The 22,744-nt window shown below is 39.0% G+C and overlaps 1 protein-coding gene across 3 annotated transcripts in view; it reads right to left on the reverse strand.

The window, feature by feature from the left end:
- The window catches only part of LOC100747564 (sushi, von Willebrand factor type A, EGF and pentraxin domain-containing protein 1), a 51,859-nt gene that overhangs the window by 16,318 nt on the left and 12,797 nt on the right, over positions 1 to 22,744 (reverse strand). For all 3 annotated transcript variants that reach the window (XM_024368030.2, XM_012386292.3, XM_003489913.4), the window contains exons 2-14: positions 13,189 to 13,264; positions 9,164 to 9,197; positions 6,031 to 6,112; positions 5,299 to 5,465; positions 3,740 to 3,880; positions 3,035 to 3,264; positions 2,513 to 2,866; positions 2,040 to 2,414; positions 1,764 to 1,932; positions 1,181 to 1,543; positions 618 to 800; positions 371 to 547; positions 51 to 253 (exon numbers count right to left, since the gene is read on the reverse strand). In XM_024368030.2, the coding sequence (XP_024223798.1) occupies positions 51 to 253; positions 371 to 547; positions 618 to 800; positions 1,181 to 1,543; positions 1,764 to 1,932; positions 2,040 to 2,414; positions 2,513 to 2,866; positions 3,035 to 3,264; positions 3,740 to 3,880; positions 5,299 to 5,465; positions 6,031 to 6,112; positions 9,164 to 9,197; positions 13,189 to 13,260 (2,550 nt within the window). In that variant the 5' untranslated portion in view covers positions 13,261 to 13,264. The remainder of the gene's footprint in view (positions 1 to 50; positions 254 to 370; positions 548 to 617; positions 801 to 1,180; positions 1,544 to 1,763; positions 1,933 to 2,039; positions 2,415 to 2,512; positions 2,867 to 3,034; positions 3,265 to 3,739; positions 3,881 to 5,298; positions 5,466 to 6,030; positions 6,113 to 9,163; positions 9,198 to 13,188; positions 13,265 to 22,744) is intronic.

Here is a 22,744-nt window from a genome sequence, read left to right on the forward strand (position 1 = left end):
CGCATATATACTTGCGCGAGTCATAATGCGAGTATGAGAATTATACTCACAGTTCTGGTGTAACCATTCTCAGAGCTTGAGACGGTGATAGACTCATCCGGGATACCACCATTGATCAATCCAAGATCGCCTATAGGTCTGCATTCCATAGTTGGAGCGAATCCAGGTTTGCATTTGCAAGTAAACGCACCAGGATTGTTGATGCACTCTGTGGAGGCTAGGTCGCATTGGCTCGATGCACACTCGTTTATATCTGTAGAAAATACGAAAGACGATATTAACCATTAGGGTTTAGGCTTAAAAGATGCTGCTATGAAACATACATTAGTTATGAAATCTAAGTCTAAATCAAAATATTTACAATTCTTACCTTCGCAAGTGGGTACATTATCGAACAGCTGATTGGGTCCACACTGTATGATATTCGACCCGGACAGTTTATAGCCTCTGTTGCATTGAACTCTAGCTTCGTCTCCATAAAAGTAGTCCTTGGTCGTGTCGACTACGAAACCGTTCTTGATCGTGGGTAGCAACGGACACTTTGCACCTACACGAGAAAGTATAGTCAAATAGCAAAGAGATATTTTGCAATCTGTTACAAAGAATCGAATACCCACGAGAACACGTTGGTACTTCGTCGGACCAGGTTCCATTGCTCATGCAGAGAATCACAGGATGTCCGCTTCTAACGTATCCTGGCTCACACTCGAATCGTACAATTGTTCCGTAACTTCGTCCACCTCCATTTAGGATAGTTATGTTGGAGTGCGGCGCTTCCGGAAGCGGAGAACACTGAGAGGCTATAGAGGGAATTAATTAATATTTGATATTTCTTCTTCTATATATACCTAATTTTTAGACTGTTCAAAGTTAATATTTTTAATTCTCCTGTTGCTTCACGGCATTCTTCCGTTTTTAACACTCAATTTCCAAATTGTTCAAAGTTGATAATATTCGAAACTTTAATTCTTTCTTAATAAATCTCTTTATGATATCGAGTTGCAGTCGTGGCAGGAATTAAGGTTCTTATTCGACAAAAGTAGCTTGCATTTACGAAAAATTTAAAGAAATGCGATTCATCGGATATAATACGTTATAAATTCTTTGGAAGATAGATTGCAGTTTTAGACTAGACTAGATTACAATTACTTCCCTGATACAAACTCTTAAAATTATTTACCTAAACAAGATGGCTTCTTCTCCCATCTTCCATCAGCCATACACGAAATTTTCTCGGTAGGTCTACCAGATGGGAATGCGAAACCAGCGTAACATTGATAAGTAGCCAAACCGCGATAGGTAACATTAGAGGATCCAATGGAGAAACCATTGTCAATTTGCGGTACCGGTCCACAGTAAACTTCTTGACACTTGGGAATGTAGGTAACAGACCAGTTCCCTCCAGGAAGACACTCTGTGGTAATCTTCGCTTTACCAGTGGCAAATTCCTGGCCCAGGGGACAGGAGAACGTTACTGTTGTACCGAAAGCTGTGTCCCTGCTTGACGCTAATGCTCCTTCGCCGGACTGAAGCTGAGGACAATCTAAAAAAATTCGTAGATTATCGTATCAAACAGTATCGTAACTTCTATCGATCTTATACCAGTATGTTTCATTCCTTCTTGTGTCGTGACTCTACTAGCCTAATAATAAATAGTAGAAAATTTTCGTGATAAGACGACCAATACAAATAATTACGAGTAAAAGCAGCCATCGTAATTATCTAGAAAATACCGTACAACCTTCTTCTCGTTCGAATGTTACCTGCTGAGAACTCTGCTTGCCAGCCAGGACTGCTATGAAGAGCATCAGAGGTGAATCTAACCAACATTTCTCCGCTCTCAGCTGTCAAAGTGATCTTTGGTCTCGTGTTCGACGTGAACCCACTTCCAGGATGCAAACGGAGGCCATTAGTATTTGGGCCATCGTATATCTATCGAAAAAGTTAATCGGTTAATTATCAAAAGGTCTATTCTTTTCGAATCTCTTAAATAAGAACGATAGTAATTATTTTCTCGAAGGAAAATCATTCTTAGTTACCTGGACAAAGTCAGTCTTATGAACGTTAAAGCTGATAAACTTCAGGGACAGCGGTCCTCCTTGAGGATTCTTCACCCTGTACAAGCACTCCTGGTTGTTAGGATAATCATTCAACCCGAAAGATGGCGACTGAACCGTTCCATTCCTAGCAATTATCGTAGCTTTACAGCCTTGAGTGTATCGAATGCTGAAGCCTCTTCTTGAGTCACCAAGACTAGTCTTGAGGTAGAGGTACAAGTTACTTCCAGTTGACATGATCACCGTAGGATTGTCTTCCGATTTGCCTGTTAGTCTGGCTATCGGTCTGCTCATTGGCGAGTCACCGTCTCTAATTAGAATGTAGTCCCGATTCATCTCGAGATCCAGATCTTCGATCTAGGAAGTAGAATTAATTACCGTTAATGAAAGATCCAGATGCAAAATCGAAATTTTTCTTCTCATTAGAAACTTAATTCTTTCATTCTATTACGTACTTCGAGCGACATTATACGACCAGGTTGAGCTTGCAGAATGTACAGACATTCCAATCCTCCAGGATAATTCTGAGGATATCCTGGAGAGGTGAGGACCTGTCCTTGAGGAGTTGCTCGAAGAATTCCGCCGCAAGTTTGCGGTTCGGTTTTCCACGAAGCTCGGAAACCTTTCCTTTCCACCGACGAATCTGTGCTAAATTTGATGATCATGAAGTTCGAGGCGGATACGAATAGTTTGTTGGTGAGTTCTTGCTTGCCGGAGAGGGTGGCCAGGTTCACGGATTTTTCTTCTGTCCTACCACCGACCAGGATCTGTACTATGTCGAAGCTCTTTTCCGTTTCGAATTCTTGGAACTGAACAAAGAAGAAAAAAAGATAACTCGTTGACGTTAATAGAGTTCTCTTACGATTCTTTGATAAAGAGCGCAGCCTGTATTTTTATTCGATATTCTTTACTGGCTATCGCGAGCATCGAAATAAAAGAAGAATATCAACATGAGAGTTAAAACGGGGGTCTTGTACCTGTAACAGGATATTATGGCCTTGAGGGCCTTCCAAGGTCCACTTGCAGTTGCTGAGGGGTGCATATTTGTGCGGATAATTAGGGCTCTCGACCACGTCGCCACTGCTGGCCATATAAAACTGGCAATTAGCCGGACAATCTATTTCGTCCGAAAAATCACCGCAATCATCCTGTTTGTCACACTTAAACGCCGCGTTCACACACTTTCCGTTAGAACAGTGGAAAGAGCCTACAAAAATTCACGAATAATATTAACTATAAAGATGAATGATATCTTACGGTGATTAGTAGACCAGACCGTGAATGTTTGCGCGTTTTATGGAATATTTAAATATACAAAAATGTACTGAAATATACATCAAGTTCGAAACGATACGATAACATAAATCTAAGAAGTATAACATTCGAAAATTTAAGGAATATTCAATGCAAATGATAAAATATAAAATACATTTTTTTACGTTTCCCAACTTTAATTTCCGTTTTCTCAATTTATATTCGATTACGTGTATTCCATTTATATAATTTCAAAACTATCGTTTGCCAAGTTAGAAATTATGAATTGGCAATTTTCATCACTGCGGTAGGTCTGGTATTAAAAGATCGAGTAAATTTCTCAATTTCTCAAAGATATGAATTTATTATATTATAAACATTCACAGTCAGGCGATTAGGGTTGTGCGAGGTCGTGGAGAAATGATTACCTGCCGGGCAGGCGTTGGCACGGCACATGAAAGGAAGCAACGATTCGCACGTGGTCAGCTCCCACGTTTGTCGGTCATCCGTCAACGCGACGTCCACGCATTCACCTGATTGCGGATTCGGCTGCTTCGACGCCCAGAAACCTGAATACCAAAGCTGTTCAGGCCCACTGTCCTTCTCGTTCGATGGAATTTCGGGGAAACGCGAGGCGCTCGATGAAATGGCCAGGAATTTAAGAAAATTGGTCCAACTTCTGCCATTTTTTTCAATTGCACTCGTGATAGTGTTATTATCTCAAGGAATTTGTTAGAGAACTTTCTACGAAAACGAAGCAAACGACTTTAAATATCGCGTCTTTTTCTATAATTCGTTGGCAAATTTACAGGGTTGTATTACATTTTAAAATAATTTTTCATTACCAAATTTTGGAATCGACCTCTGATATTATTTCAACTTGCGCGTGTATATTCGTCTAATTTATATTTCATTTGAAAATTATCGTTTTCTAAGTCGTAGTTTCTTGGTATACTCGAAATAGAGAATTTTACAATTCTTTTGGCAGTCTACCTTTCAATGTCAAATACAATTATGTGACGCGATAATTTTCGATATCCGCGGAACATCGAAAAGAAAAATCATGGATTTTATGGAACGTAGAAATCGAAAACCGAATTTACTGGTAAGAAGCGACAGAATTCGCGTTATACGAGGATAGTTGGAGGAACAGCTAAAGAAAAGAAAATGTTATGCAAATATATAATACGCCAGACGAGTAAATTGCAGCTTGCACCTGAGCAGACGTAAAAGCGACGGTATCTGGGCATTGTTGTGGGAAAAGTGTGTCTTCGTGTCGTATACACGATGCAGTTCCGCGTTTCCGTGACCCCGATGAAAACCGGCCTGCACGTGTGTTCGATCGTTAGAAGGACGTCAATTCCAGAGCAAACTATCGTTGCCTTGACTCGTCATATTTTCCCAGTGTGCTCTTCGATTAAGACGTACGTAAATTCACATATCAAATTTCACAATTCTTATTTTCGATACAACTAGTATTCCAAATATGTATATTTAGAAATATATGCACAATATACTAGTTGTGCCAAAAATAAGACCGCTGTAAAATTTTATACGTGTATTTACGAAGATATGAATTAAAATAATAATATTAAAAAATATATATGGTATTCTAAATATATAGTAGTATTAGATAGCTCACAAGTATTAGAATCTACCGTTTAATCGTATTTATTGAAAAATTCCAACAAATTTTTCTTAATTCAACGATCTATATCGTAAGGCACACGCGATACGAATTGAGTAACAGATTTATAATGAGACAATTAGAAAACATAATGGCAATGCGAAGCGTGTAATGTGTGTGAAATACCAATAGGTGTGCTGATACTTATGGCCGCCATTGGATAATGAAAAACATTTTTTCGGTTCATCTATGATCGTACGTCGTAACGATCTCGTCTTCGAATAACGATGGCGCCAAGGAAGATTTAAGAGTCAGAGGTGGAGATGCGTGGAAAGTCGAGCGAAGCGTGATTTTACAAACCGGCGTATTGGGAGACGAGCATTCCAGCGGCCGACTCGAGCGTGTTGGTTCGTAAATCGTCGAGGGAGGCCAGGCCAAGCCAGTAACGATCCAAATGCCGGCCGATCATGCTCGCGGACATGTTGTTCTCGCTGTACGACTCCACCACCATCAGTTCGCTGCCGTACCTGTAATCGCATCAATTCGTCCATCTCTTGCTTCGTTCTAGCGTGTAATGACGCGGTTACACAGGCATTCACCGAGTTTCCTCGCGATGCTCCGTTTTATTTTCTTTCCTCTGTTCTCATTCCTCGTTTCGCAACGTCGACGCGTACGAGTACATAAATGGACATGCATCGAGTCATTCGATAGAAGATTTCGCGGCAAGTTTGATCGAGTGTCCGACGTGTTTGGTACCGAGGATTTTCATGCATTTGTTATTTATGTAAAATTTTGAGTCTATTTAAAGAAATCTCTACGTAAATTCTCGGTAACTGTACACGGATCGGAGTTTTGTTACCTACGATGCTGTAGGTACAGAATCGATCAAATAATGATTGGTAATACAATAATTCGCAGATTTGTCTATCTTCGCGGATTACCAACGAATTTTCATCGATGCACGCGAGACGTTTCAATAGCGAATAAATTTTTTTATGCACAAAAAACGTAGAAATCGTTATCTCGAATTATTAAAGCCAGTAGCACCGAGAGAAACACGATGAAAAGGCTATTGACAATTGATCCACTTACCTCCTGCATAATTCCGCTGCCTTTTCCCAAGAGTGCCTGATGTTGAAGAATTTGTAACAATGTATACCTTTCAGTTCCCATCCTGTGCAAGAAAAATATCAAGTTATATTTCTCTTTACACGATCGTGCCACATGGCACGCAATAACAGAACAAAATTTGTCCTACTCCGAAATTTAGTAGAATAGTGGACGAGTTCAACCTTTTTCCCCCTGTTTTCTCTATTTATCATACTCAGAGGACGTTCATAGTCAGCATCTAACGACCACAAATCTACATTACATTTATTAAATCTATCCCATATCGCAAACCTATCATGGCTTCTACGATAAGCGTCCTAATATTTTCGCGAACCATTGTACCATTGTCTGATCGATTTACGAGCGAGGAGGTGAAACTTTCGGTACAGGTTCGACGCAGGAAACGCGGTTAACCGGTGACCTGTACAGACAGGGACGGACATAACGACCTCGATCGTTTTTAATGCGATTCAGCGGTGTGTGAGCACCGAGAGTCAAAGGTAGGTCGCTGGGTAAGCGGGTAACACATTACAGAAGAGATTCGCCGAGTCGGCTGAAACGTTTCTCGTGTGCTCGTGTTCTTCACCTTTCGATTCTCGAGCATCGGATTTTTTACGAATTTGACTATTTCCGATTTTCAACAAATTCAACGAGTGTTTGACTTATTAACTCGTCGATCGTTGTTTCGTGTATCTGATACGGTATCACTCTATTATTACTTTATAGAAACGAATAGATTCTATAACTAAATAGCATAATTAAATATAATTAAATTTTACAATCGAAGTATAATTGCACGTACAAATAGATTCGAAGATATTGATTGGGATTGTCGTAGGTATTTAACGATAGTTTCTGCGTTCAAACGATTTCTCAATGGTTTCTCGATGCCAGCTTGCGTTAGACTCGCGGAGAAATACTCGATGCCGGCCTTCCTTTCTTTTAAAAGGTCAAACGGCCATGTTTATACCGACCATGCGGTTCTCCTCGCGACTATTAGCATTTCTTGATTGAAACAAGGCATGCGATATATTTTCCCTGGTACGAACGTTCGCAAATCGTCGTGGAACGTATTAAACGAAAGATCTGTGTACGGGATTGTTAACGCTGTCTCCAAAAATATCGCAATCGATCTATCCCTTTTTTAATCGTTGCTTTCTCTTCTCCTCCTGTTTAACGTTCTCTTTTTCTCTCTTCCTTAAGCAATATTGTAAAATGTAACGATCCATTAGGTCCAAAGATGTATGACACGGCTACGAATTTTGATAAAAAACCAATATCATCCATTATCAATCCAACAAACAACATTTCCGAGAAGATGACGAAAACGTACATTTAATCCCAAAAGCAAGTACGAGGATAACCATATTGAATCTTAAAATTAATCCTCTAGAGGAGGACAAACTTTGATGGAACCGTATTTTCCTCGTTTGTTAATATTAATATCGATATTCGGCTTACTGGAATAGATTTTACATTCGTACTGTCATACAGGTTCTGCTAAATAACTCAACAATTTTAATCCTGAAAGGAAAAGAAGGTCCGTATCTTCGTCACGACGATGATCTTAGGCCTTCGATAAATTTTTTTCGCATCGCGATTCAAAGATCGCAGGACGAATTATTCAGGCCCTCGATGATCGAGTATGGTTCCAAGGCCTTGGAGCAGGGTCAGCGAGCTGAAATAAAGTTATTTTCGAAGCTCGAGGAATTCTTGCATCCGAAAGCGGTAGATTCGTGCTTGCCGGCACAGGTCCGGCTCGATCGAACATGAAACGTCTCGAGCTCACGCGACAGAACACGGTTAACGATCAAGTAGCTTCATACTTGTACGTGCAACCTACTTAATTGCGCTGCCAGTAACGAGGAAAAGTGGAGCAACGTTGCGAATGGCCGAACTCTTATCCTCATTGTCCCTCGCGTGATTTATTCGCCGTACGCGTCTCGCTTTCGTATTCCTCCTCAAATTTTTTTTTTAAAAGAACAACCAAGTTGTGCAACGTTGTGCAGTTCGATCGTGGAAGGATTAAGGTTTCAGTAGTAAGAAAGGAGAAAGTACAAGTACGAGAAGAGCTTCAGAGTGTCGAGGTTCGGCTATTTCGAATTACGAGAACGAGAAAGATTTTGATATACGACTAGGAAATGATATTTTGATTTATTTCATTCTTTATTGAGATCATCGAAGAAAGAAACACTTTGGTTTCTATTCGAAATGATACTGCAAGTGCATCATGCTAGGTAAAGAATGTATCTGATGGATTAGCACTGGTAGTTTTCCAAAAGGCAGTATGAAATTGCTACGAGAGCAAGGGGAGGAAATAAGAAGACAAGAAAGAAAGCTTGTTCGATCGAGAAATATATCTTTGTTACCTTTTTAGAAGAAAAAGGATGAATAAGAATGAAGTAAGAATTACTAGAAAAATTCTAATCGTTGAAATATTCCGTTTAATGATTGTTATAATCGTTCGCGCGTGTGCGTTTAAAATTAAAAAAGTAATACGTAAGGATATACTCTGCTATTTCAATATATCCCTGTACTGTCTTTACACGTTTCACCTTTCTGCTTCGATCGTTTCGTTAACGTCAACTGTATCGTGATTATTGAGACAATAATTACACAAATTGCGCAAGTATTTGTTTTCACAATTTGTTACTTAATAACGCAATATTTACCGACAAATTTAAGATGACACGCTACTTCGATGTTCAAAATTCTTAACATATTCGAACGTTCCCGACTCAATTTTACAAAACCTAATAAAATAACGGAACGATTATAATTAACGTATAACAATATTTTATAATATTGATAAAAATAATATTAATTTATGATATAAATTACGTTAAGTTTTCTATTTTCACGAAGCCTATTTTCACCTGCCTTCCCTTTAAAATAAAAAGCGAAATTCTGGCAGATTCGTGGCCACATAATAGGGACCCTACGCCTTAAAAAATTTTGAAGCACAACCTGGTCCACGAGTTTAGTAGTCTACCTGGCCAGGTATAGGACCACCAGGTGCGACCTTTTCAAGGTGACCGATAGTCTGGCCATCAGCCAGGAATTACTTGCTTTAGAAGTCGATGATATCGAGAAGTATTTTTTTAAAGTTACTCACCGTTCGGACAGGTGAAGACATTTGTGGTAGGAACCTGTAACAAAGAAACATAGTAACGCGTTAAAAACGCTTTACGGCGTAGTAACTCAAAGCATTCGACCACTTTAGCCTCCTTTCGTCCCGATAAAGCGACAGGAATTTAAAGTGAAATAAATTTTAAGCTTTCTTATAGAAGTCGTAAATGTAGTTTCTTGCACTTAGGCTTTCGATATAAAAGCGTATATGAATTTTTGAACGTGCATGCGTGTATGAAGGTAAAAGGATTCATCAAGGTCGTTGGTTGATTTTTTAAGCATTCAATTTATTACTAAACCATTTTGATATTGAAGTTAAGATATCTTCGGCGAATTCAGTCGATCGTTTAATCTCCGAGCGGCTCGATTTTTCTTGAAATTATCTTTATATATAGTTTTATGGACAGAGTAGTTGATAAAGTATATAATGAATTCTGCAGATGTTAAATGAGAAATTTGGAGAAAAGTGAAATGCAGTTAAAATACGTCAATCGGTAATTTTTCGTTATTCCTATAAGTTTCGGCATAGTGCTAAACAAATAAATTGGATAAAGTGGATAAATAAATAAGTAAATAATTAAACATCCTATCGGTATATACACAGACATCTAAAATAGTTTATCTTCTTGTTACCTCTGTAACTTTATCGAACATAAACGCAACATAGAACTAAAATTGCAATCGTAACAGTATTTAAAACCAGGAAATCTCCACAGAATCGTCTCTTATTCACCCAATTCCCATCAATATCGATTCGATCCATCTAACGTCACACGTAACAGTATGGACGCATCCGTATCTACACCGTACAGATTTCTCTAACAGAAAAAGGCAATATTTCACACATACCGAATCTAGTAACTCGCTACAATTCCACTTGACGAATGACGAAACCCGAGGACGTTCGTGCCTGAGAACGTGGGATAAAAGTTTTGAATCGAAGCCGGAAGAGCGCGGGAAATACGAGTTACGACGTCGATTGCATAAAAGGACGAGGATGTCGCGACTATTCTACCATACACGAAGAGGAAAGTTCTTCTTATTTGTTGGATTTCTCAAAGAGAGATATTTCCATATTTACCATATATATTGTAAGTTGACAATTTAAGAGTAAAGAAAGGAGAAAAGCAGAGAAGAAAGGGGTGGAAAATAAGGAAGGGTAGAAAATGACAGGATCTCATTTTCCCATGCCTTTGTTTAAATTTTGTTTTGCTTAGAAGAATTAAGGCAAGAATTAAGGCAGCGTTAAAAACTACTGGATGATATTTCCGAAATCTGAAAGAGTGTATAAGAAGTTTTTGAAAGTTTTTAAAACACAGAAACCTTTAAAAAAAGAAAAAATTACGTTGACTCAGACGGCCTGGTATGCGAACGACGTCAGTAAGAATAGGGTAGCAGATGGAGGGTTTAGAGTCTCGACTTAAAACCTAATCTATTTTTGTTTCTGCTCGATCTAGAATTCCAGCAGAAATTTCTAGTTACTAGACGCACTAAACTTTAATCGATTAGATAAACTATACGAACATAGATAAGATACGTCTAACAATTTCTGCAAACTTTAATTAACCCTAAGAAATTGCAATTAATCCGACAAACGCGAAATCTTTTTATAAATATTTTGAAATAGACACGTCTTAAAGCTTGTCGACAAATGGAATAAATTATCGACGTCCCTAGAATTCTTGAGAAATCGAGCCAAGGTAATACGCGAGACCCCTGTATATCTATCCGCAGTAAAAGAAAATAAGGAAAATCTTACAAAGAGAAATTTCTCGTTCTTCTTATGTTTCCTCGTTTCTCTCTTTTTTCTTTCTTTTTTATTATTTGTCTAAGGCTACATGCACGTCCTGAGGATATCAGTGACCACCCAGTGAGAAGGCTTGCTGAGACAGAACGTACTTAAACTAAGTAGTACCGAGCGCAATATCTTTCGGAGAATCAAGCGATTCCTGTATTTTTCTTACGCGAGTCTTTCGTTATTTAAAAGTTGTACGAGTACGCATCGAATGGCGCGGATTCGCAACAGCGAATGGAGATAGAATAGCATTGTTATTCCACTGGAGAAAGTGAAGGAGGCCAATCTAGCGGAGGATCTGTTGGTTTTGCGCTCATCTTCGCCGGAAAGCGGCACCGTGGTTCGTACGTAGAATACGACCGTGAGTTCTCGCGAGTTTTCTTCGCGTACCAGAATATCAGTGACATAACGGTGTGCTGCATTCCTTCAAGGTGCGACGCGAGGCACTCGTGAGAGGAGAAACGGAGGCCGATGGAATTCCACGCGGCCAGCCAACGATCACTGGTATTCGATGCGTCAACGGATCTTTCCATTTTTTCTTCCTCTCGTTTGTAGGATTTTGACGAAACGTTGCGTTTATTTCGGTGAATTCATCTTGATTTTCGGTGATTTTCATCTTCATTTCGATCATCTCGCGTGTAAAACTTTCTTCGACGAATAACGATCGAATTTTGCATTGCAACGAGACGATAAAAGATAATAATACAGCGATGCTCGCAGGTAGATACTAGGACACTTTGATCGATCTGCGTGGTGTTAAAAAACACGAACTAACGAGCTAATAATCGCAGACAATGAATACTTGCTATTTCCATTTAGAATCGACAGATGTGTACATACGCTATGAAATATAAAGCGATTATTTAGAATATCATCGTTGGTATGTCAAAGTTAAAAGCGTTTAGTAGTTTTCGATATCAATTCGGAAAAATCTTCTCGATCTTATCCGCACCTTCGTAATTAAACGAGCTGAAGATACCGAATTTCTCGACTAACAAAATTCTACCGTATCCGACGCTTAGAGATATCGATCTTTTCTATTTTTATCGACTTTTAAAAAACAGCTGCGATAAAAAATAAAACCCGTAATTGTTCGAAAGAAAAGGACACTTCGTTAACGCGGAGTACGAGATCCGTTCGATAGAATCGAAAAATTAGCGCGAAAATCAGTTATCTCACGCAGTTGGAAATACACGAAACGTTTTTCTGACGCGTTGACGCTTCCTATACTCAAAATGTTGCAACTGTGCACAGTTGGTAACATTGTTTGCGCTTCGGATAGGGCACACGCGTGTACACGCGGCCTGAAATTCACTTTCACCTCGCACACACACTCCACATTCAGGTGCCGAGCAAACGGCCAGCCAACGATGCCAACTCCTGTGGGGCTCGACATGCCAATTACTTCATAATCCTCGGCTCGATTTCTCAAGAATTCTACGCGAGTCGTTGTATAGTGAAACGAGGATCCTCGATGCCCTGCTGGCACACCAAGATGCCACGTTCAAACCGACAAATCTCCATTTAATCCTCGCGTGACGCCCTCGCGTTTGCGTGTGAATGAACGGCTCGAAGATTATACCTTATACGTATCACTTTCCGAGTAACTTTTATATTACAAACTGAAAATATCGGTGGATATTGTTTTACGATAAGACCATAATTTAGCTTTTAATTTATTACGTTCTTCGATTTGAACGTTTTCTTCGAGAAACGACGGGTCTTCCCTTTTTTTAGAACGCGGAACTACAACCGCAATGCGCAAAAATCAATGTGGTTCTTACTTTGATCAAAGATGATCGATTTCAAACGTCATACGTTTAATTCGAATCTTTCATCTCGAACACGTCGTATACGAGGAATTTTATTTGACGGGAAAATTTCAAAAATTTAAACGATTTACGAAACGATGTTCTCGATAATTTTGAAGATACTTTTAGAATTTGATATTCGCGATGGGTACTACGATGTATCCGATAAATGAAATTTCCCTCTCGTTAAATGTATAAGCGTATCGTAGTAAGGTAAATTGACAAGAACGAGATAGGCGATGAATTAAATTGTTAAAAATCACGTTGTGACTTCTCGACCCGATTTCGATCGCTCCATTATATTCACTTCGCACGACGGAATATGTTTATACGTAAGTAAGTGTGAAACAATGTAGACCGCGATGTCATCGAAAAGCCATAGCGGAATAATAATCGAGCGCTCACCTGAGACTCCGTTAGCTGAAGATGGCACAAGAGGACGGCGACCCACACGGCCGCCAATTCTCTTATCAGCATATTCCTGTAACAGAGAAGAAAAGAGTCTCGTTTGAACAAGCTGTTCATTAGCATCGACCGTTCATTAATATCGGGGAAAGAGAAGACGAGGGAGATGTGTTTGAGCAGTAACATGACTCGAGGACTATACGCAGACCTTGACACTTTCCAAATACAGTATTTGTATTTAAACGAGGTTGATCTCTTCGTGACACAAAAACTTTATTATAATTAGAAACTATTATGTAAATTTCTTCGTCTAAAAAACATATGGTAGAGTCTCCTGAGAATAATTAGAGAAAGTGAAACTAGTTTAATTAAATGCTCGCAAAAAGGTAATTTAACCTAGCAACAGAAATGTTCAGTCCCGACCAACAGTCAATGAAATAATTTTTCTGCCATGGATGTCTCTAATAATTCGAATTATCGATACTTAATTTTAGAATGTATCGTTTTACTTGATCTTCTGCATTTTACGTGGCAAAGAGCGTTATAATCTTATAGAACGGCGAATAAAACAGACCATGCTTTGGAACGAAGTATCGCGGCTTAAAAATATCGTTTGAGAGCGAAAGATCAGGTATAAGGATGAAACGAAACTGGTCAGTGTTAAATATTTAAATACAGAGTTCAGCGAGGCTCGTCGTTCGCCTACGGAATATGCGGCACATAAAGTCGCTCTATGTATAGGATGTACGCCGGTTCCCATAAAATTCCTTACGGTTTCTGCGGCTGAATTGTGGCACAGCAGTAGCATAGCCTGCCGCGTAATCGAGAAACGTGATAAATCTCCGCAGACATCGGATTATTATTTAATGACGTTTCATTTTGCCGGTCATCCTTGGATTCGAACGGGGTTAACGTCGTGTAGTCTGACGATACGTGCGAGTAAATGGTCCTAGTATCGAATCAGTCTTCTTTAAGAAGTCGACAAAATGAATCAACGAAACGTCGGTTCTAGAGAACGATGACTACACCAGATTCCTGGTGAATCGAATAAACGAACACGATCATTCGATGAAATAAGAGTACTAAAGTAACGAAGAGGAAGACAGGGTAGAGAATTCAAAGTAATCGCATCGAAGATTTTACCATCGACCCAAAAATCCCCACCGAAATAATTCCACAGAGCGATAACTCTGTCAGATCGCCGCCGAATGCAAACGAACGAACGAACGAAGCGCAGCAGGAGGCCAACGACTTGGATTTCTCCGTTGAATCCGCCACGTGAACGGGTGCGTTCGTCGCGAAGGAAGACACACGCTCCTCGGTGAATCCCCTTGGGAACCGTTATACCGCCACCGATAATCGACAGAGTCGCGGAGAGGTGAAGGTGGCAGCGTTTGACTCGGCTCGCTCGAGTCCGGCCAGATTTCCCGCAAGCGTAATCGTAATCTCGTGGCGTGGCCAGCCTAGACGATGCAGACTTCCTGTCGATTGCAGGTAACGGGTCTTCCGGCCCGGTCGACCGATCACAGCGTTCGTTCAGAGCCTACACAATCGCGGAAATATTCGTACGCTTCGAATGGCTGAACGCGATTGACACTTTTCTACGTTAGAAATTGCAAAATCGTTATCCATGCTGACGTATGTTGGAATAATTAAGCTTGGCTAATATTCCGTACTAATATTATCGTATTATATTCGCTATTGTTATATTTACACTATATATATGTATATACTTATATATGTGCATATGTAAAACGAGCAACGTTAAAACGCCGAGTCAATCGAGGAATTCTAACAGAATAAATATATTTGACGCGCGAGAATCAACGATTAGAGGAACGACCTAATTACGCGCTTGAAGAGTGGGAATCGAGGTAGCAGCTGGTTCCTTTCGCAATGGGTACCGTTACCGTTATCGAATGCTCTCTGCCATTGCATTGTCCGCTTCTCTTTGATTAATTCCTTTGAGACGGACGTTGATGTTCTCCGGAGTCGTATTTTTTCACTGGATCGATGCGAAGTGTTTGTTTCTTGGGTTTAAGATCGGATATAGGATTTCGTTATCTCATACAGCGGCTACGAAAGATATTTACACCCCATTGTGTTTATTTTATATTAATTACTACGAAATGAAATTTCGTTCCGCATCAAATATACAAAATTTCCCAAATAAAGAAATGACTTGCTCACACGTAGAAAGTTACCGAATAAAGAAACGACGGTGTCCGAAAGAAACGAAGAACACTTCTTAAATTATTATGCTCGTGTATACACTACACACACCCAACTAGAAACTCTCAAAAATTCGTGAAAGCACGTTAATTTGCCTTCGTCGCTGTCTTTTCTATTTGCCTACGGTATTAATGCTCTCATCCTCCCATCCAAAATTCTCATCCTCTAAATTGACAATAAAACGCCTCCCAAGAAGAGAAGAATTCTTCGTCGATCTCCAAGTATTTATCATGGCGAGTATTGGGAAGAAAAGAAGAAAGTAGACTGTAAACTCACTTTTACTTGAAGCCAAACCGAAAAAAGGAAACTAGGAAATAGTCGTCGAGAAGGAGTTAATTAGTAGCTCGTTGAAAAACATTTTGTCCTCTTACTTGAAGCGAGTCGTTAACACGTACGACTGACATAGCAAACTAAAATTAATACGAACCATTAAAACTAACTAAACATATCCCTTAGACGTTATTGCAAATCAGATCGTAGATCGCAGATCGTGGATTTGTTTTTCACGATCCAATTTTATGATCCATCGAATGGGATAATAATCGGATAATATATAATTTGCAAAAGCGCTAATATCCGAACTTTATAAATACCGACATTGGTACTTATTGCACCGAGTCACGGATATACGATCTAATTGAGTTTTACTACGATTTAATATCGCCAATTAAGACTCTTATCAAACACTTTATCGGCGAAAGTTTTGAGAACGGCGTGTTACACAAGTTGCTCGGTCTCGAGGTAGCTCGAAGAGCAACAGGAGCGCCAATTGCACGTGCACCGCGCACGCACGCACTGTTCGCGCGACGAGTTGCGGCTAATTGCAGACCCACGGCTGACGTAACTGCCCGCGAGCTCGTGGGAAGCGAGTCGCACACCTACGAGCTCGTGAAAACCCACCGGGTGGTTCGCGAAAGTTTATTATTTTGTCGGCAGCAGTTCATCGCTGCGCTGTAGATGCGCTTTTATGCAACGCCCCATTGTTCGTCACGATGATTGCGCCGAAGAAACGCCTAATAGGACGACCATAGTTGTCTGCGACGGTATGTGTTAATCCTGCGGGTTTCTAGAACGAAATGAGTTAGATTCGGTGCAACGGTTAGATTTTGTACTCTTTCAAGTTGCGGGCGATTATGGCTTCTTTGGGAATCGTCGGAAGATAGTTTCGCAATTGAAAATCGTGCTGTGTACCGGCTAAGAAGATACGAATTCGAACGTAATGTTTAATCCTCGATACAATTACCTAGCTTACACGACCTGATAGAAAATACCACGCAAAATGTTTTGTCAGAGGAACTCAAATCGCGGAGGTTGAATGGAAGGTTGTTTCGAAACAAACTCGAAGGTCGGTATGTCGATGTTGATCGTGGTAGATACAGCGACCCGAAAAATTGATCGCTCGTTCTCGGATTTTAAACGAAGTTATCTCTACAACGAGACAAACGAACGAGGATAGGAACGCTCGAATTATCGATCGTATCATTTATCGCACCTTTCGCGTCAAGCTGACCTAAAAATGAGAAATGTAAACGGCCCCGAAACTGAAGGGAAACCTGATACGCAGCAGACTAAATCACCGTCATTTTTCCAACAGCATCTGTTGATTTATACCGGTAACGCGTTAATAGGAGATAGGCGGCTTGGCATGCGATCAATTTTTCGAATCACTCTACATGCTGCTCTTGATAAGGCTGTTGATAAGAGGTGGCTCGTAGAAAGTCTCGCGAAAACAAGTTGATTCAGTGCATAATTCGACAGGTTGAACTCGACGGGTAAAGCACAGGTAATGTGTACGATGATGCAACAGAAGTTTGAATGGTAAATGATGCAAGAGCGAGAGGAATGAGTATGAGAAGAACCTGAAAACGCCGAAACTTAACTATCGCTAATTATGAGCACGAAAGGATTTTAACGTATGTATGATAAGGAGAAAATTGGTTTAATTCTTTATTAAAATCATCACAAAATCTCTGTCGCTTGTTTTATCGATTCAAAATGATATTAAAAAGATCATCGTGATAACTAAAGAATATACGCGACGACAACCATCCCACGCCAATAGAAACGATAATAAAAATGTTCTTTCGAAGATTTTTACGCAAGCGTGACATTTGAATGCTTTTGATTCATAAAAAAAAAAAAACGTAGACGTATAGAGACATTTAGTGTGATTAGCATTGTTCGTGGAAAATTTAGAGATATCTCTTGGATGCACTTGCTAAGAAATTGTAGTTTTTAGAGTAGAAAAAGAGAATACTATAGACGCGTGTTGCAAGTTGCCTTCACGCAGCAATTAGAGTATATCAAATTAGGAAGGCGTTCCTCTTCGCGTTGTTGCTACGGGGTATTTGCGTTTCTTTCAACACGAAGCCCTCGATTTACAATGCAGCTCGTTCAATCTTTATCAACTTGCACGAAAGTTATTGAAACCATAAATCAAATAGCAAAAGGTAGTTTGGTCTCTGTGTTTGTTTGAGGCTCGGCTGAACGACAATTTTATAAACTAGACAGATTCCTTGACTGAATTCTAAATCTGGTAAAAAGTTCTGAATCTGAAAAAAGAGAAGGTAGTATAAATATAATTAGACAGAAGAAAGTTTAAAATCGTTAAACTGCGTGGATTAGTTACTTTTGCGCTAAACATTTGTATCGCATTGGTAGCAGTCATCTATTCCGGGGTATATATTACATTTTCTTCTTGTCAAACATAATTTCATCTTATGATGTTATGACACTTCTTTTTTCTTGCGTTATAAATTTCCTACTTTTCCGTTCATTTAAAAAATGTCAGAAATTTTATTTTATCGTTTAACCGCTTCGCAACTGTGGACCAGATATCTCGCGACACGACATTGTTCGTGCGTCTATCTTCCTGTAATTACAACTCTCGCCCTAATAAACATACGCGCGGTATATCTCGCCCGTGATATCGTACGAGCAACATCGCGTCGCGAGATATCTCGTCTCTGATAACGGAGCGAAGAATATTCCAACAACGAAACACTTTGGCTCGGGGCTCGTTAAAACGGATTAGAACAACGTAAAGAAGTGCCCAGGGCAAAACAGACAAATGGAGGGAAATCGCGATATGCGGCTGTAGGTCAATACTAGAAAGTATTCGAATTTCCTGGTTTACCAGCACGAAACGGCGCGTGTAAAAAGCGAGCAACCGCTGCCAGACACGATTCCACCAGCCTTTGGGGTGAAACCACGCACGATTTCGTGCAAGTCGTTATTTCCTTGGATCGCATAATACGATTTATAAGTCCACCCAACGCCATGTAAGATACTAATAAAATAACACTTTATTGGAAACTAGAACAGGTGTTAGAAGGATGAGCGCCATTTTGGTGATAATTTGGTCCATAAAATCGATAAGGTCTAAGTACGATTGCTCATTTTAGGAATTGAAAAAATAATTCATTCTTGAATTATGGTAGGAAATTTTCGAAAATACAGTTTTCTGGGAATTAAGGCATTGTATGTATAATTTTTAAGTAGCCTTTATAGTTTTGGTAAATATAAATTTATAATTAAAGATAAGAGCATTTTGCTGGTGTTAAAACTAAAGAAACGTGGAATATAAAGAAAATGATGAAAACCAGCGAAACAAATTGGCATATATTTGGATAATTTAGTGTCGTGAAATACGCAACACTACAAATCTGACAAGAAGCAACTGAAAAGTCAATACTCAAAGAAGTATACACCTGATACTCTTTTTACACTTTGCAAGTTCTTACACGATTCACGTTTGCACGGTCTTTTTTACGCGGATTTTAACACGTGTTAAACAAACTATAGGTACTTCTGGTCTTGCAAAAATTAATAATAGCGAAAAAATGAGTGACAGCGTGTAAAACGAGTCTGAGAACTGCAATCGAAAAGTCGATCCTCAAGATCACGAAGATTTTATTCACCGATTATCGCCAAAGTATCTCGAGGAAACTAATTCCTTTGCATAGTTACCCAGCTCGTCGATCTAAGTACCGTTCTAGAAAATCTTTCGCTTATTCGGCCGAGATTGCCGTTCATTAGAGTAAAACGTCGAGACGATAGTTCTCGATGCGTTTACCGATCGAAAGGCACTCGTATCTACATCCTGGGGGGAACTTATCTCTCCACGTTCGCCGACACCATGCCAAATAACGGTTTCGACGTAACCAGGAAGTGGTGGTAAAACGGTAATTACGATGATACTGGAAACATACTTTCTAACTGGACCCCCGGCGATATAGTTTTAACAGCTGTTACATCGGCATAAATTAGCCGGGCTTGAAGTTTGCATTTGCAGCTGTGCATCGTATTTAATCGGTTCAGAAAATCAAAGTATCGTGTACTCATTTTTGTCCAATTTTTGTTCAATTGCTCGCGCAGTTCCCTGTGATTTTGCAACGTGACCGATCTTATTTCGATACGTATCTTATATTTCGAGTGATAATTTCATGGCAAATAGAACAGGCTATTATTAGCGATACAGACGGGTTTGTAAATGTAAGGTTTTCTTTAAATTGGTTATGAAAAAAATCGTGAATATACGGCAGTGGTTTAAACAAGGAAATCGGTTATTGTTATCGGAGGTAACTTTGTTGCATAATTTCCTTTCTATGCAGTTACTTCTTTATAGGATATCCATTACTAAAATAACCATTATCTCTACAATTTCTTATACTCTCGATCTATTATAACGATTTACCTAAAATCTATCTTGAAAATCATAATGAAGGATCTTAAATTATGTTAAATTTCTTCCTTATAGAAAATGAAATTTCAAAAATCTTCTGAAAAAAATGTTAACTCTAACGGGCCTCTAACGTGTGATCGAAATACCTTTTCTATAAAATCTATATCTATATGTCTATAAAATCGATGAAAAGGACTTTTAAGTCAAAAACGTTTAGTGGAAGAAGATTTCCAAGTTAAAAGTCTTCTTATGTTTCTAACCTTGTCCGTTAAAGTATTTAAAACGCATAGTTGACATAAAAATGTCGTCGAACTCTACGAACACGGCTATCACGAGACGCAGTACCGGTTGGTATTGTTCAGCGACCACTTCCGCCGCCTTAGATGGACTTTCGTCGCGACTTCCGCCCCTGAACGAAATTGGTAATCGATACCAGAAGGTTTCGCGATTCGAAGCACGAAGACGCTGACCTTCGCAGCAGGTTTTACGTAACCTCTTACGGATAATGCTAGATATTCCTGCGAACTCCTAATTGAATTATTTATAGAACGACGTTCGATGTTGTCAATCTGCATTCAGCTCTAAGTACAAGACTCGTTTGGATTCCTTTACCTCTTCGCGATTCTTTTTCTTTCAACCATTATCCTGCTTTACTTTCAAACGACGATATTATTTGTTTTATACTTCTGACTGACAGACTGTTCGAATAATTGTTGCATCCAAGGAAGAGTATCGTTTTCCTTGTCCTTTCGTTTAATCGTTCTTCTGCATCGAAGCATCGGATAATAATTCATTAACGATGGAAAAGTAAATTTTTAGTCGAACAGAAACACCGTTCTAATTATTTTTTCTTCCAACAATCTCTAATATCATAACGGGCATCTATCTTTCCCAGTAGATACTCTTTCTTATTTTTCCTAATATGTAACTGCTAGCTTTCGCAATTCTACAAATTTTTACGCACAAAGTAGGGAACATAATGTATTAGAGATACATAACATAAAATGAAACAATTCACTTGCATTCATAGTAGTCTTTTATTTTCCTTCGTTTCCTCTAATAATTTTCTCTCCGATAATTATAGAAATTTTCCATACATAAAGAAGAAAATACGTCTTAATAAACATACAATGAAACATTTCGCTGCAACTATATCTGTTCTACTACACTAACAATTTTAAATATTCCGCCATTATTCGAACTTTTTCCTTTCTTCTTGCTTCTTTTATCTACCTTTCCTCGCAACCAATTGCACTCCTATCGTTATATAAATAATTTCTTTTCTCCGGACCAGTAATCGCGCAGTTCTTGCTTTGCGTCGCTCGAACGACGTTAACGTATTAACGTTAAACGCATCGAATGCATTTAAACGCCGTAGAAACTCCAAGCTGTTAGGAAGTGAATTTAGCGTCCCGTTCGTACAACGGTGAATGGGTTTTAATTTCATTCTCCCATGGGTGAACGAGCAACCGACAAAAGGAAGACATTCGTTCACTTTCGTTGCGGATATTGGCGAACTTGATCAACGTCCGCTTGCGTATCGATATCGTAGCTTACCGCGGATTACATCAAATAACGTCTACGTGGATAATATCCAGTAACGTTATTTCTACGTACAACTATCATTCTAACGTGTTCTCTAAACTTTCACTGTACGCAAGTTCTTTGTTTTTTAATGGAAAAATTAATTTCTTGATGTTTTCTTCGCGCGGGGATTCTATACTTACATTTATTTTGGTTGGTGAAAATTCTCGTTCAAGTATTAAACTGATTCACTGTACACACCATATGGGTACGTCATGCGCGTATTTCGAACTGCCTCTTATGAACACAGAATATATTAGACGCGTTAAACTTCTAGTTTTATGTTAATCCTAATATTCTATAAATATTAAATATCGTTATATCGATTCATTGTTTATCATGGACTAGTTATAGAATTACTAATACAAAACATACTGCGTACTGCGTACGCCTATTTACGTTAATCCCAATACCTGCAATTATCGGCACGTTAATCCTGATTAGTCCACAGACTAATTAATATTTTACGAAACAAGCCGAGCGATCTGAAAACGACCTACTAATTCATCTATAAATCTTTAAAAACATACATCAATCTTCTCAGATTCCTCATTCCACGACGATTCCATATGTTGATCTAAATTATTATTAAGAACGTATTAGAAATATTAAATTCCGCGAAAAAAAGCAGAGATCGCAGAACGTCTCGCTAGTCTATCTGCGATCTATAAAAAAAATTCCCTCAGCGACTTACAGCGATGTTAAAAGTGGACTTACTACGATAAAAGTGGAAAGATTCCAGAACAATTGATCTTTAAATTACAAATCTCTGAAAAAGTCGTAGAAAAATGACTTGATCGGTCTAAATCGAAAATCTAATATCGAAAACGTATCGATATTAAATCCTATAATAAATAACCTACTAATTCCATACGCTATGAATTCCCAAAGACCTACATAAATATTCCAACACATTTCATCCTATAACAAAGCATACACCGTACACTGTTATAATTAAAACACGTAATTGTGAGAGAGCACTCTTGTTTCAGAGAGCGCATTGCCTCGTAATATGCAAATGGAAACTGCGATCAGTCGGCCATTTGTACAGTTCAT

Source organism: Bombus impatiens, unplaced genomic scaffold, assembly GCF_000188095.3.
Source record: "Bombus impatiens unplaced genomic scaffold, BIMP_2.2 scf_0382, whole genome shotgun sequence".
In the NCBI taxonomy this organism is placed as follows: Eukaryota; Metazoa; Arthropoda; class Insecta; order Hymenoptera; family Apidae; genus Bombus; species Bombus impatiens.